Source organism: Sinocyclocheilus anshuiensis, unplaced genomic scaffold (assembly GCF_001515605.1).
Source record: "Sinocyclocheilus anshuiensis isolate Anshui unplaced genomic scaffold, SAMN03320099.WGS_v1.1 scaffold1127, whole genome shotgun sequence".
Lineage (NCBI taxonomy): Eukaryota > Metazoa > Chordata > Actinopteri > Cypriniformes > Cyprinidae > Sinocyclocheilus > Sinocyclocheilus anshuiensis.
The window spans coordinates 7551-24543 of record NW_015546115.1 but is presented as its reverse complement, the minus strand read 5'-3'; the positions used below and the strand labels follow the sequence as shown (position 1 = coordinate 24543).

Below are 16993 nucleotides of genomic sequence, written 5' to 3'. Positions count from 1 at the left end.
CACAAGTGACCAGTGTGGGGCAGTCAAGACTGAAGTGTGCCAAGACAGGTGGACTTGTCAACAGTTCCTTAAGTGTGCGCACAGCATCAGAGCAAGCTGAAGACCAGGTCCGTGGAGCATCCTTTTTGAGCAGCTGGCGGAGAGAGTACGTAATTGTGGAGTACTGAGGTAGAAAACGCATATAGTATGTTGTCATCCCCAGAAACGATTCTGCGGACGAAGGCTCCGGCACCTGATGTATAGCTTCAATATTGGAGTGCAATGGCGAAAGGCCCTCGGCTGAAACATGAAAGCCAACAAAGTCAACCTCTGGTACCACAAATAAGCATTTCTCCATGTTGAGTGTCAAATTGTGTTGACTGAGTGCAGCAAAAGTAGCCTTTAAGTGCTGTTCGTGAATCACTGCATTCGGGGCATGAACAATGATGTCATCAAGGTAGATGGCAGTGCCAGGGACACCAGCCAGTATGGTGGACATGATTTTTTGGAAACAACTTGGGGCCGAGCTGAGTCCAAAAGGCATCCTTGTGTAACAAAATACGCCAATGTGCGTAACGAATGCAGTAAGATTTCTGCTGTCTGGGTGGAGGGGAACCTGGAGATAGCCTTGACAGAGGTCAAGTATGGAAAAAGTTGTTGAGCCATGAAAGTGTGTAGTCAGCTCTTCGATTGATGGCAGAGGGTAGCGATCTGGGATTACTGCTTTGTTGACGGACCTTATGTCCACACAAACTCTGTCCGCCAGATTTTTTCTTAGCCACTGTCAAATTAGACACCCATGGGGAGGTGTCAACAGGTTCAATAATGCCCTCTGCTTGCAGTTTTACAAGTTCTGCTGTGACTTCCTCACGCAATGCCAGCGGAATGCGGCAAAGTGGCTGAATGACTGGTTTAACTATGGGATCCAAGAGAGGCTGGTGAGTGAACAGCATTGGCCATTCTTGTTGCCAGGGACAGCTGACAGTCAGAATTTGAGCCCCCTTATTGTCCAGCAGAGAAAAGTCCAAACTCATAAACAGGTCCAGTCCAAGCATATTGTTGCCATGGCGTGTAATGTGAAATGGGAAGTTGGGTAGGGCCTTTTTGCCATACTGGACATGCGCATATATAAAACCCATCAATTACAGAACTTCCATATCCAAACAGATTCAGAGAAGGCGGCTGAAGGGGCAAGTGTGGCAGGAAACGTTCATAAGTGGCCAAATTGAGTAGTGAGACTTTAGCCCCTGTGTCCAGGAGCAGAGGAATACAAGAATCCGCTATATTAACAGCGCATGTAGAAAAACCTGCTGAATTGGTGTTTATTGAATGAATAATGGCAGGGGTTGTAGCGTTAGCACGTGGGTTTCGTTGTGTAGGAGCTTGAACTGAAGCAGACCGACATCACTTTGCAAAGTGGTTCAGCTTTTGACAGCGTCGACATGTTTGTCCCCGTGCAGGGCAGTCAGGGGCACGTGATGAGTGTCTAGTGGAACCACAATTTTCACATCGCCACTGAACTTGAGGGCATGCATATTGTATGTCTGCACTTGAAGATACATCTGCCTCTGCCCTGTGAACTTGCATGCATTCTTGTATCAAGTCCCCACTGCTTACACTTGATTCATGTGCAGTATTTAATTTAGCAGCGCACTGTGCAGCAGACTGAATTTGAGAGGACAGAACTACAGCTTTCTCTAAAGTGAGATCATCATCTTCCAATAACAGCCGCTACCAGCCGCTACCGAACGAGTGTTTGTTTGTTTTCTCAATTAACTGATCTCGTATCATCTCATCTGATAAAGCACCAAAACAGCACGGTTTTGCCAGCCCTCTCAAGTCAGCGACATATTGAGCAATCGACTCACTAGCGCACTGTCTGCGCTGCCGGAACTGCAGCTGTTTTAGCAGGAGACTCAGTTTTTTTTAAAAGTGTCAATCTAGCAGTGTAATCGCCCACATCTCAGAGTGTGCGAAAAACACGCTGTCCTTCAGCATCAAGACAGTGGAGGAGTATGGCCATTTTCCACTTCGTCGGGACGCCATCGAGGCCCATTGCTAACAGGTACGTTTCAAACGACGTTTTCCACTGCTCCCATGGGACGGTAGGCTCGCCAGGATGGGGCAAAAAGGGGTTCGGGGGAGATAACGACAGCGTGGGGAATTCTTCAGCCATCCTGTAAAGAGGACTCGTACTTGAACTTATTTAACTTTTTATTGTTCTCGTCAACTTTACTGAACTGCATAAACTGAACACTCACATCACTGAACTGCGTGAAAACATTAGTGTCAACGTCATTGCTCATTCCAAACTCTTAAAGTGACCAGCATTCTTTATATCTTATTAATGTAACAAACACATTACTTTAATTAAACACCAGATTATAAGTCTACCTAAACATGCAACATTACCGTCTTACATGTCCCTACACAGTGGTGTTTATCACTTCCTCATAACACATGCTTGCTGTATTGAAGCATATGCTATATTCTTGCTTGAAATTAAACCTTTGGCATTAGTCAAGCCAAACCTGGCCATGCCTCATGTTTAACAGTACTGTATTTGATGCAGGAGTGAATTACTAAGCATTTAAGCAGTAGTGATTATGGACTTGTGTTTATACAGCAGCAGCAGCAGCAGCAGCAAGGGGTCTGTGTACAGTAGCTGCTGTGAGGATACAGCAACTAAGCATTGCAGATATGAGAGCGCATTAAACTGAAATACATTTACCCAGAGAAATGCATTGACTGTGCATTTAAACCCTAATCAAATCCGTATGCTTCCCCAGATAGCAACATAGTGTCCAACCAGATCTGGCCCACATCTGGTACATGTGGAATGATGATCTGGCCCACATGTAGCATGGAATGCTGGCACTTGTGTGGACTGCTCCTGTTTGCCAGATCTGGGCCAAAAGCAGGCCATAGCAATGCCACATGTCAGTCAAGAGCAAAGAACTAAACCACATTGGACCTTTTCAGAGCCACAAAATCTTCATATATTATTCATAGAGTCCTCTCAGCTTGTCTAAGCTTGATAACAAGTAAAATCACTGAATGAAAGAAGAGAACAGAAAAAAAAAGAGAAAAACAGAAACTCAAGAACTACAACTGACTTAAGCCACAGCCTTAGATAAATTCAGCTAAAGATAAAAGACATTAAAATCTCTGAAGAAATAAACATTGCTTACACTATCAGAAAAAAAAAAAAATATATATATATATATATACACACACACAATGTAATCAATATTCTGTTTATTAAAACCAAGTGTGAATCTCATCAAGAAAAGTTATAGCTCAAGGCATTAACAATGTAAACAATATACTGTTTTTGTGAACTGATTTTCAGCTTTTCTATTTAATATTTAACAATTTTTTAATTTTTCAGATCATCAGTCAGCAAAGCTCGGTAAATATTGGTCACAGACATGGAGATTTACCTTAAATTTCTGATTAAAAGCTGATTATTCACTAAAAACTCCCACAGAGCATGTTTCCAGGCCATTTTAAGTCTTATTTTAATGTAACAAAGTGGTTGTCAGGGGAGTGAGGTTTACCTGCACAGCACCTACTTACTCACTGGCCTCCTTCACACACACTCTCTCACACACACACACTCTCACACACACACACACTTTATTATACCCCCCCCCTCTAAACAGCTGCTGGATTAAAATAGATTTAAAAATAGAAAAAAATATTTTAAAATAGATAGGCTTCATCTGGAGTTTTCTGGGTCCTGTTTGTGTCATACTAGCAGTAAGTTCTGAATCTAAAAAATTTTCACATGGGCTGTTGAAGCTGAAAAAATAATTTGATAATTTCTTCTTTTTCTGCAGTTAAACATGATTCTCTTCATCAAGATTGTCATCACACTAAACTCAACTCTCAAAAAACTGAATGCTGAGGTTTCACAGATGCAACAAACCAAGTAACAAACAATATGATCAAAACACATGAAGACACATTAACTTTCTTTCTCTGTTTCTCTGCAGGATTATGGTGTTTAAAACACTGGGCCAGTTTGTGGTTCTTGGTTGCTCCTGGATTCTGGGTTTCTTCACTAATGGCAGTAAGGTGCTGGAGATCCTCTTCCTGATCTTGAACTCCCAGCAGGGAACCTTCATCTTCCTTATGTATTGTGTCCTCAATGAACAATAATAAAAATTAAAACAATAAACATTTTCAAGTAATTGCAGGCAACTACCTTATCAAGCGTTTCTCCACAGCATTTCTGTATTTAAAATATAAACAACTCTTAGAACTCTGTATGTGTCACAGTACAGAAGGAAACCAAAATAGCAAATGCGTTTGCGCCCATTTGTGTGCCCATGGGCGTGCTGGTCTTAAAACAAGGTGCATGTGTTCAGGCGCATTGCTGGCACGTTGCTATTTTGAAGCAACTAAAATAGACTGCGCCATTCACCAACTAAAACCTGGTCTAAAGTCAATCTGGTGTAACACAATCTGGGCCTGGTGCTTTTTTCCTTTTCTGCTTCTCTGTAAATTAAACAAACTACAGCATATGTTGATGCTTTGTGTGTATATATGTATATAAACAAAAAAGTACTGCATTTTAAAAGTAATTTTGTAATATCCAAATAACTTTTACACATCGTTACTGGAAAGGATTTAAACAATGTTTTTCATGCTTTTCAATGAACCATAAACAATTTTTGCACATGGAACAGTCATTAATGTCTGTAATGTAAGACACCTAAGACAGTGCTTCAGGGAGACAGGAAGGACAGCTAATCATCCTTGTAATGCTAGACCACTTGTGACCATATGTACCCCCAGACAAATTCAAGAACATGCAAGTGACTTGGTGAAAGAGTAGAGTAACATCTCACAGCAAATTTGCAGCAGTCCACGAGGATGTACTATATTACTTAAAGCAGCTCCACACAAGATACTCACTGCAACTTTTGTAATTGGTCTCCCTTTTGTTTAGGGACTTTTTCATTTCTGCTAATCAAATGTCTCTGAAACTTGTTCAGTTTATGTCTCAGTTGTTAAACTTTATATGTTAATACAAACATTTACACATTTAAAAAAAATATGCTGAAACAAAGGCATTTGAATGTGAGGAGTTCTATCTTTTCATTCTTTTTAAAATAGAAATGTTTAAATTTCTCCTCGCTTATAACCCTTGTAACATGTAAATGAATAAATTCAGTGGAATTTTCCATGTGTGTTTGACACAAAGAGGAAACCAAAAGAAGTTATGCATCAGTGCCAAACTAATTTGCTTTTTCCTTCTAAACAGTAAAGGAAGCTCATCCTCTGAACTGACTTTTGGATACAGAGAAATACATCAGACTGTCAACACTGACAATGGTTTCCTCTCTTCATAAAAGTGAGTATTTGTTTTGTTTTTTTGTCATGATTACTAAAGACTAGTTCACACTGCCCCAACAAACTCCAACCTTCAACTCAACCTTTATAAGACGAACTGAAGTCAGATGATGAATGCAGTTAACTCAAAACTGATTTTTTTTCTTGAAGTTGTTAATTGTCATAAGATTATGATTTTCATTGATTTAATTTTTCTTCATATTTCAGGTTTTATAAGAGCACTGACTATCATCTCTGTTATTCTATGTAAGTAGCCTAGTGTGAAGCCACCAAGCTACAAAATCATAAAAGTATCCTAAGAGTAATCCATATGACATATAGGCTATACAGCTGTCTTCCATGTCTTCCAAGTCATAAATTGTCCTTTATGTGAGAAACAGACTGAAATTATATGTTCTCATTATCTTCTCCAATGCTCTGGGATGGGCTAAAAAGTCATATAGATTACAAAAATTGTACGTATGGGCCACAATGTACAGGGTACAGGGATTTAATGATTTAAATGTAATGTTGGAATTCATGTTTTGAACCACCGAGCAGGTTTATACACCCATTATTCATGCTATATAGCATTTTTATTGGAAGCACTCAAATATATTCATATTGTTTTGATCTACATTTATCAAGCTAGTCTACTGCACGGGGTTCAGGCATGAAGTACTGGAAATGGCTTTTTAATTGCTAGGGCATTTTTAGATGTAGCATTTTCAGTGCAGTTTTCACGTGTCAGGCTTGGTCAGGTGAAGTTGTTGTTACCTCACATACTTTTCTTGTAAATATATTTAAGTGTACCCTTTGTACGCAGTATTATTTGAGTATTGTACGCATTATTTATTTATTTTGGTGGATTCATTGGTATTCATCTGTCATTATTTATTTCAGCTGGTACTAACATCAGCAGCACCAATACAACAGTCACACCAGAGATGACCTCAGCTGGTAATGTAGACTGATGTTTCCTCTGTTTATTAATTGATATTCATCAGTCGTTATTTTTTATTAAGTAGAAGTGGGTGAAATAAATGCCTCTCAATTTAAGAAGACAACAGTTAACTGCAGTATATTTGGCAAATCTAATGGCACAGGATAATTCACATCCCACAATATGAGTACTAGAGAAATGTTGGGAGCATGGAAAACAGGAATGTAATAGTTTTGGATGGATTGTTGTAGATTTAGTAGAAGGATTAGATGTTAAAGGTTTAAGTATTGTTTGAAGAGTTACTTTATCAGCAGTTCCTTTGTGGATTTTGCCTCAACCTATAGTTGATCTAAAAATGCTAGAATCTAGACAGAAAGAAGGTATGAGTGAATTTAAGGAAATCTGGGTAAGGGAATATTTGTGGACAGAGTATGGAAATTTAACACAAGTCTGTTCAGATCCATCTCAAATCGCGCTTGCGGAAAGAGCTTGAGAAACAGTGTCTCTTCCGCGGCTCGTTACGCTTTCAACTCGTTTTTTTAGTCTCGAGCAAGACTGTACGACATTCTCATTACATGATTTGACTGATTTTTATGTAGAAAGGGTGACAGTGCACCGCATTAAAAGAAATTATCATTCATGTTTTCATAACCGCTGGCCAAATTCAAAAACAAAACTAAAATTAAATCATCTTTGAGAGCAAGGGGGCCCCCTGGTGTTTCGGGACACCGAAACATGCCACAAAGAAGAAGAATAATGTAAACAGTCTTTAATTATCCATACAGAGCGTATCCACAAAAGGCAGGCAGGAATCACACGCAAATACACAACAGTAACTTTAACACTGGACGAGGGAACACAGAAACAGACTAGAACTAAATACATTGGCAAATGAGAATAATTAACGAAACACACCTGAACCAAATGATACAATCAGACGAAGACAGAAACTAAGTCAAACAGAGCACATGGGGGAAGAAAACACAACAAGCAGTCCTTGGGTCTGACAACTGTAGTTGTATCTACCTTTTAAATTCTGTGTTTCATATTGACAAGTGGTTAGGTTTAGGAGTAGGGTTACATGCTCAAAAATGTGTTAATAGTGTAATGTAAATACAATTGTTGTGAATGTTTAAATAGAAAAATCACAGCCCAACATATATGCAATTGTGCCAAAATTATTATCCAATATATAATTTAATCATGACGATAAAATTCCCATGCCCTTTGTGTCTGCATATTGACACCAAAGGCTCCCTATTTAAAGCACCCTGCATGTCGAAAATATGGAAGGCAGATGGAGCCAAAACTCTTTAAACAGAATGCATGAAAATTCCACACACACATTTTGGCCGTGTTAAGGTGGCTATTTTGACCGTGTTTCTGTAGCACTTGCAGACATGCATATTTTGACCTTGTTAAGGTGGCAATTTGGCGCATGTCTCTTCACGTACATTCTGACCATGTTAATTATTTGAATGTGTAATATTTTAAGGCATTACCCTCTGTTTACCCTCATATTAAAAGTTTCTTTAGTTTATGGTGTCATTGTACTAAAGTAAATTAATAAATGTAATGCGATGAGAACTGTAAAGAGTTTTATTTATTTTCTTTTGATATGTTATTACTCTTACTCCCAGGTCCGTGTACCTTCTATTCATTCGAACAAAAATTAAACTAGATTTTTCGTAATTTTTCATGTTACATGTATATAGCAATTTATTGGAAGCACTCAAATATATTCGTATTGTTTTGATCTACATTTATCAAGCTAGTCTACTGCATGGGGTTCAGGCATGAAGTACTGGAACTGGCTTTTTAATTTAGTCTAAATTACTTGGTGCCCAAGCAGTATGCTAGGGCATTATTATATGTAGCATTTTCAGTGCATGTTTTCACGTGTCAGGCTTGGTCAGGTGAAGTTGTTGTTATCTCACATACTTTTCTGGTAAATATATTTAAGTGTACCATTTGTATGCAGTATTATTTGAGTATTGTACACATTATAATTAATGAATTAATTCAATTATTTATTTATTTATTTTGGTGGATTCATTGGTATTCATCTGTCATTATTTATTTCAGCTGGTACTAACATCAGCAGCACCAATACAACAGTCACACCAGAGATGACCTCAGCTGGTAATGTAGTCGGATGTTTCCTCTGTTTATTAATTGATATTCATCAGTCGTTATTTTTTATTAAGTAGAAGTGGGTGAAATTCCTCTCAATTTAAGAAGACAACAGTTAACTGCAGTATATTTGGCAAATCTAATGGCACAGGATAATTCACATCCCACAATACGAGTACTAGAGAAATGTTGGGAGCATGGAATACAGGAATGTAATAGGTTTGAATGGATTGTTGTAGATTTAGTAGAAAGATTAGATGTTAAAGGTTTAAGTATTGTTTGAAGAGTTACTTTATCAGCAGTTCTTTTGTGGATTTTGCCTCAACCTATAGTTGATCTAAAAATGCTAGAATCTAGACAGAAAGAAGGTATGAGTGAATTTAACGAAATCTGGGTAAGGGAATATTTGTGGACAGAGTATGGACATTTAACACAAGTCTGTTCAGATGCATCAAAAAAATCCACACAATGAACAAATAGGTATAGTTATTTGTCATTACAAAATTGCAAATTTGCAGAAAGATGAGGATTTCAAGTAAGTTATCATTTTTTTTCAGGAGAGTTAATTGCAGTAGTGATGGCTTTAAGATGTATAAGCAAAGCAGGTTTAAAGAAGGTTTTAATATGTTCATGTGGGAGTGAAAGAGAATGAAGCAGCAGATAAATTGGTGAAACAAGCTGTCCTGGACACCAGTATAGAAATGGAAGTATCATAGAGCAGATATGAAATGAAAGCAATCATTAAAACGCAAATAGTTCAAAGTTGTTAACAACAGTGGGAAATAGGAAATAGTAATGCATGAGAATTGGTGCGATCCACCAATAAACGAAAGAAGAAGACCCCTTGGCGTCATTTTTTAATGCTCAGGAACCCCCTTTAGCGTAATTTTTCGACGTGCAGGGTACTCTATGGAAGGATATTTTGTATTGGGAGTTGACTTCACTCACAGACGATTCCTATCTTATAGTAAAGCATTGCGCCTGCCTCAAGATCTCTCTGTTTACACTCCGATTGATGCACGTGACCAAACAGAAAATGCTGCTACTCCTTTGACACTTCACCAGTAAGATCTAGGAACAGCTGTCACAGAACATGCCACAACCAAGGTGAGTTAACTTAAAGGGGTGGTTCACTGTTTTTTTTCTAGGCTTGATTGTCTCCCTCAGAAATATGCAATGGGCTCTGATTGGTTAGCTAGCCCAGTGTGTTGGGATTGGCTAAACCGCCTCTAGTGCGCGTCTACACGTCCCGCCCCTCACCTCAGCGGCATGTGCTCCGATTGTATTTTTGTCTCATACTTTTAGATACGCTGTTATTTGTAAATGCTACTGCTTATGTTAGCTTTTAATATACAATTATCCTGATTAAAGCTTTAATACAGTACGGCAACTGTTCAAACTGTACGTCCATGTTTAACGCCTCTCATAGCTATGTGAAAATAAGTGTATAACTGGAACAGTTAATTGTTGGAGCTGAGCTGAATGAGAGAGAGAGAGCGAGAGAGGCAGAGCGTGTGCAGAGCAGGGGGACAGGAGGAACAGTATCAAGAACCGCTGCTTTAGAACATTGATTCTAAAACTTGTGAATCCATTAGAATCGTTAGAAGACAGAATCGCCTACCAGCCGTTTTTGTAGGCATTAAACTGCCAGAATTTGAAAAGACGATATCTCCGTTTGCATTGAACTTTCAGCTTTGTAACTTTGCAGATATTGTTTATGCTCAAACAGCAACATTAGACACTAACTAACATTAAAAAAGTGAAATCGCAATGAACCACCCCTTTAATATTAAAAACCATGTGCGTCAATTGGAGAGGAGGGAGCTAGCAGCCATGGTGGAGCTGCTGGGTCGAAGGGCCGAGGTGGAGTCTGGAGGCAGATCAGTGCCGATCCTAGACTTCTGGGGGTCCTACGCAAAACTGTGTCGGCGGGGGGGGGGTATGAGTGGTTATGAACGAATGAATGAAACGGACTTGTCCGTGTTTCACTCCGTCTCGAATCGCGCTTGCGGAAAGCGCTTGAGAAACAGTGTCTCTCGGTATGCTTTCAACTTGTTTTTTCAGTCTCGAGCAAGACTGTACGACATTCACATTACATGATTTGACTGATTTTAAATAGAAAGGGCGACAGCGCACCCTATTAAAAGAAATGATCATTCATGTTTTCATAACCACTGGCCAAATTAGCAATTAGCATTAACACCAGCTCAACTGGTATTGTAAAACACTGTATTCTAAAGACAGAGTAATGAGGTCATTTAAGTTCTGAAAAATAATGTAGGATATATGTAATCGGCTCCGTGTATCATCCAATCATTCAATTATTCCATTCAATCTGGCAAATGAAAAATGCTAAAAACGGTCAATATTTAATTTTTCTGTATGTGCCAAAAATTGAGAGTTGATGTTCCAGAAATAGTAAGATGGTTCGTTTTTTTTTTTTTTTGTATAACAAATGGAAAATTCGATTTTGGCTCGACATCTCCTTTTTTGTTTGTGGTTTACAAATCAGTTTATGGCTTAAATATTTAATTTCTACATGTGGGCAGTGCTGAAATACCTCTTCATTTGATTGGTTAAACAACCCTGCCATCTTGCGTCTTCTGTAGTACTGCATTAATTCAGCTGGTAATGTAGTTTGATGTTTCCTCTGTTGGATTGCATTTAACTGAATGTTTGTGAATCTGTAGAATTGAACAGATGTGTGAGTGTGTTTGTGTTTGTTGTAGATAATTTGTGAGTTGTAGATAATTGCAGACATTTTCATGTGTCCTTTGTCGTTTTTTTTTTTCAGCTGTTACCAACATCTTCACCTCCCATGAAATATTCACACCTGAGATGAGCTACGCTGGTAATGTAGTCTGATGTTTCATTTTAATGTTTTAACTGAATGTTTGTGAATCTGTAGAATTGAACAGATGTGTGAGTGTGTTTGTGTTTCTAGGTAAAAACAAGGGATAGAAGAGAGTGAAATGTGCAGTTGTAGATAATTGCAGACATTTTCATGTGTCATTTTTTTATTGTTGATTCATTTATATTCATCAGTCATTATATTTTTCAGCTGCTACTAACATCATCAGCCCTGATACAACAGTCACACCAGAGACGAGCTCAGTTGGTAATGTAGTCTGATGTTTTCCTCTGTTGATTGTGTTTTGACTGAATGTTTGTGAATCTGTAGAATTGAACAGATGTGCTAGTGTACTTGTGTCTCTAGGTAAAAACAAGGAATAAAAGAGTGTGTAAGATGTATGAGCTGTGTTAAAAGAAGTGTGCTTATTAATTACTGTTCATTCAAACTTTCAGATGTTCACGGCATTAACACCAGCTCTAGAACCGATACACCAGTGAACATCTCAATTGGTAATGTAACTCACTGTACTCTTAAGACCATGAGATGAGGTTATTTAATTAAGGAAAGATACATGGGCAAACTCAGAAAGCAAGAGAGCAGGATCTAAATGCAGTGTACTTTTAGTAATAACAACAATAACATCAACAAAGATATACAAGTGCAAGAACCAGGAAACAAGGGAAAACAAGGAAACAAAACATACTCGGTTACTAACGTAACCTCGGTTCCCTGAGATACGGGAACGAGTACTGCGTCTGCTAAGACGCTTTGGGAAAACTCGGCCGTTGGTTCGTGCAGTGTATTAAAAACGAACTAATGGCTCAGCAGCGGAGCTGCACGAGCCTATGGCGACACAGCCCGCCAGAGCCCACCAATTTGGGCGGGGAATCTGGCTATATAAGCGTGCACTTCGCCATAGGATCCTCAGGTTACTTCGACTGAAGCGACGACCGAGTCGTGCAGCTACATAGCACGGCCAGCAACGCAGTACTCGTTCCCGTATCTCAGGGAACCAAGGTTACGTTAGTAACCGAGTAGGTTCCCTATCGATACTTCAATTGTACTTCGTCTGAGGCGGGCTTCGCGGACTGCTGAGTCGGCGCCGTCTTGGGGCAACTGGCGGGAGCCGCAGAGCTGGAGCGTTTTGGCAAGAAGTGTCGCATTGCCTGGGACGACTTTTGTGCAGCAGTGAAGCGCTCTGCGAACCCTTCGACCGCAGGACCAAACAGGCCAGCGGGGGAGACCGGAGAGTCGAGGAAGGGGACCTTATCCGCATCCTTGATCTCTGTGAGGGTCAACCATAGGTGGCGCTCAAGCACCACAAGGCTGGCCATGGATCTACCGATCGCCTGAGCCATCATCTTTGTGGCTCGTAAAGCCAGATCGGTCGCACTGCGTAGCTCTTTGAAAGCCGTGGGGTCCGGTCCAGACTCGTCCATTCTCTGGAGAAGTTTGGCCTGAAGGACCTGGAGGACCGCCATGGAGTGAAGCACTGAGGCCGCTTGTCCAGCAGACGAGTAGGCCCTTCCAGCGAGCGCTGAAGTCGTCCTGCCCGGCTTGGATGGGTGGACGGCCTTTGCCTTCCAGCCGATGGCCATGGATGGGCAGAGATGCATGGCCACTGACTCATCCAGGGGAGGCAGTGTGTCATACCCCTTTTCTTCGGCGCCGTCGACTGTTGTGAGGGCAGATGAAGAGGAGGTACGCAGGCGGGCCGAGTAGGGGTCGCGCCAAGATCTGGTGATCTCGTCATGGACTTCTGGAAAAAATGGAGAAGATCGTTGTCGAGGGGCTTGACCGTGACCCGGCAAGAACCATTCATCCAGGCGGCTGCGGGTGGGCTCCTCTGGCGGAGACCAATACAAACCCAGCTCTTGGGACAGCCTTAGACAGAACACAGAAAAGTTCGGCATTCATGCCTGTGCTGGCAGCGCTGGGCTCTGCAGACGGCAGGGGGGCAGGGTCGAAAGATGAGCCAGACAGCTCCTCCGCTTCTGAGGCAGCCAGAGACACACTGTCGTCTATGGCGTCACACTCGCTCCCACCGAACGAAACCAGATCGCTCGGAGAAGAGGATGGGGGAAGCCTCTCTATGTGGAGAGAGTGAGGCATGCGGGGGCTCAGCCGGCATGAGCTCACTCGTCACCGAGCGCTGAGATCCTCTGCCCCGCTGCTTTTTCCTCACAGGCTCCTGGGAGGAAGAAAGCGGGAGGGTGCGAGGGGCTGAGTCACTTTCTGAAAAGAAAGCCATCCACAAGCGCAGAGAGGAGAGACTCATATCCTCGCAATGAGGACATTCCGTCTCGGTCAGTGCAGCTTCAGCCTGGGCAGCGCCCAAGCATGAAACGCACTCGCCGTGACCGTCAGTGGCGTGCAGGGGAGCCCTGCACGAGCGACAGTAGCGGCGCGGCATTTGCAACAACGCTGGAAAATTGCTCAGAAATTTGCTCTTTATAGTCGCCGGATAGCGGCAGGGGACCGGAAGACCACGCTGCTGCAGACGCCGAAGGCAGCTGAAGAGCGGCGAAGTCAGCCGAGCAGAGAGGGTCTTGATCCGCTGCGAGGCTTGTTCACGGCGAAGGCTTCCAGTCTTGTAGTGCAAAGATCTTGTAGTCGTCGCTGAAGGAGAAGAAATCTGAGGATCCTATGACGAAGTAACAAGCACTGCGTTGCTGGCCGTGCTATGTAGCTGCACGACTCGGTCGTCGCTTCAGTCGAAGTAACCTGAGGTTCCTATGGCGAAGTGCACGCTTATATAGCCAGATGCCCTGCCCATTTTGGCGGGCTCTGGTGGGCTGTGTCGCCATAGGCTCGTGCCGCTCCGCTGCCGAGCCATTGGTTCATTTTTAATACACTGCACGAACCAATGGTCATGCAGTTACACTGCGTGATTGAAAAAGGCTTCAGTATTCGGAGAAAAAGGAGTTTTCCCAAAGCATCTTAGCAGAGGCAGTACGAGTGAAGAATCGATAGGGAACTGTGTTCCTGTGCAGCATTTTGTCTTAGGAATAAAAAAAGAACACCTGTTCATTTATAATTTGTCTTATACCTTACTTTGTTTTAAAAATAAATCATAACAAAATTGTATTATGAAATCAGTATTGTGAATCGTATCACAACATCATTTGAGTGAATTGTTACATCCCTATCAGACTACATCACCAGCTGTATGGGTGCTGCTGAAATAGCTGGAAAAAAATTACTGATGAATATTAATGAATAATAATAATAATAATGTGTTCAAAGGGCTTGTGTAAATATATTTACCAGCAAAGTATGTGAAATAACAACAACTTTGCCTGAACATGCCTTACACATGGAAATTGTACTGAAAATCATAAATGTAGTAATTCTCTAGCAAATCTACTGCCAATTGGGCAACATATAATTCTGAAAAATTTAAAAGGCCAGTTCCAGTACTTCAGGCTTGAACCCCATACCGTTTTTTTTTTTATTTTTTTTTTATTTTTTTTTTGTATTAAATTAGGTAAGGTATAATTTCAAAATTTGAAGCAAAAACAGCATGGCCTGACTTCCTTTGTGAAATTATGCTACATAAAACTTGTGAACGAAACAAAAACAGCAGACGGGCTAAAAAAGAACGCAAAATGCAGTGACACAGCATTTACTTGGTTACGTAAACAAAGCATGTGAACAAAGCATACTTTAATATGCATTATATGGAGGCAAGATAAAAACATTTTTTCCATCGAAACATTTCTGAAGACAGTCAGTTCCCCTCAGATATACATTCATATAAACTCCCACCCCCAATTATATCGCAATTCATTTAACATCTCAACCAACTGAATACAACGAAAGCACAGAGAACAGAAAGAACATGACACATTTGATCAATTTACAGATTCAATACTTCAGTGCCAGTGCTCTGGTTGTCTGCTCAAGATTATATGACTGTAATTTTGAAACATGACCATCCATAATAGTTGTCTTCATAAAGAACACAGCATCTGAGTCTGATTTAACATTTTTCTACATGTTGTTGTTTCAGTATCTTTACATTTGGAGAATTCCACAACATTTACTAGTTCCGCTTCATCAGGTAAGGGTGATGCTGGACTGGACTGTAATATTGAAACATGACTGTCCATAATCAGTGTCTTCAAGAGGAACACAGTGTCATAAATTGGTTGTGGTAATCACACAACAACGACAGAAATCAATTTCTTTTAATAATTGCCAAAGATAAGTCCAGGACCAGGTACAGGGCAAACACAATCATAACATTGATGAGACCGGACAAACTGAACTGAAACAAGGGGAACTTAAAGGGGTCCTATTATGCTTTTTCACTTTTTCAACTTTAGTTAGTCCGTAATGTTGCTGTTCGAGCATAAAAAAGATCTGCAAAGTTACAAAGCTCAAAGTTCACTTCAAAAGGAGATATTTTATTTAACAGAAATCACTTTTCAAAAACTACAACAAACGACTCCTTTGGACTACAACGCATATTTTCTGGGATTTGTGATATCACAAATATCGACGAATGGGATGAGACCTGGTTGAGCTGCACTAGAGAAGGCAATGAGTGTTATCACTATGTCGGAGACACGCAAGCCTTCCCAAGGCAGACGAACTTAGTGGTTACAATCATCCGGGTTTAAATCGCGCTCAAATTGATTTGATTTTGACGCAATATTTACACTGAAGCTCTCAGCAGGCGGCTATGGTAAGGAGCATGACATTTCACGACCAGGCGCCGAGTGGTGCCAATCACAGCACACACTGGCCCAGCTAACCAATCACAGCACATTTCGTATTTCAGAAGGCGGGCTTTCATTTGATACAGGAACTATTCGAGCCGTTCATGCCAGACTGGGGAGAGAGGTATTACATAATAATGTAAAATATGTGAAATATAATGTGTTTTTCGAACAACCTAGCATGAGAGCCTGTTCTAGTACACCCCCAAAACAAAATCAAGACTTTGTAAAAGAGCATAATAGGACTCCTTTAAATACACAGACCAAACAAGGTTAATTAATGACGAACACCTGAACAGAATGACACAATCAACTCAGTAACCATGACAACTAAAGATTGTAATTCAGTATCTGAGTCTAATTTAACAACTGTCTCCATTTCCATCTGGTATTGTTTCAGTTCCTTTAACATCTGGTATTTTTTTTTTTCTCAGATTATTTGCTGGCAGTCACTTCCACAACATCTAGCAGTCCCACTACTACAGGTAAGCATGTTTTTGGACTGAATGTGGCCTTCGAAAGCAGCTTCTCCTAATAATTGTCTTTATTAAGAACACAATAATTCAGCATCTGTTTGATTTAACAGCTGTTTCCATCTGGCCTTGTTTCAGCTCCTTTACACATGGTCCCTTCCACAACATCTGCCAGTCCTACTACTACAGGTGAATGTGTTGCTGAACTGTAGCTTTCAAGAGAAGCTCCTAATAATTGTCTTCATGATGAACACAGAAAGTCTGATTTAACATCTGTTTCCACATGTTGCACATCTACTAATTCTACACCTACAGGTTAAAATTATTCTAGACTGAATGTGAGCATTTAAAACAGGGCTGCCCAAACTCGGTCCTGGAGGGCCGGTGTCCTGCAGAGTTTAGCTCCAACTTGCCTCAACACACCTGCCTTTAAGTTTCTAGTATACCTAGTAAGAGCTTGATTAGCTGGGTCAGGTGTGTTTAATTGGGGTTGGAGCTAAACTCTTCAGGACACCGGCCCTCCAGGACCGAGTTTGGGCAGCCCTGG

At 40.8% G+C, this 16993-nt stretch overlaps 1 protein-coding gene across 1 annotated transcript; it reads left to right on the top strand.

The window, feature by feature from the left end:
- Nucleotides 1–1973: 1973 nt before the first annotated feature.
- LOC107700782 (cell wall protein DAN4-like) lies at nucleotides 1974–16658 on the top strand. The gene is made up of 11 exons (XM_016502598.1): nucleotides 1974–2044; nucleotides 5252–5341; nucleotides 5548–5586; nucleotides 6223–6279; nucleotides 8348–8404; nucleotides 11190–11246; nucleotides 11457–11513; nucleotides 11702–11758; nucleotides 15262–15312; nucleotides 16408–16458; nucleotides 16585–16658. The coding sequence occupies exons 2-11, from the start codon at nucleotides 5320–5322 to the stop codon at nucleotides 16656–16658; spliced, it is 522 nt and encodes a 173-aa protein (XP_016358084.1). The 5' UTR covers nucleotides 1974–2044; nucleotides 5252–5319.
- Nucleotides 16659–16993: the final 335 nt, after the last annotated feature.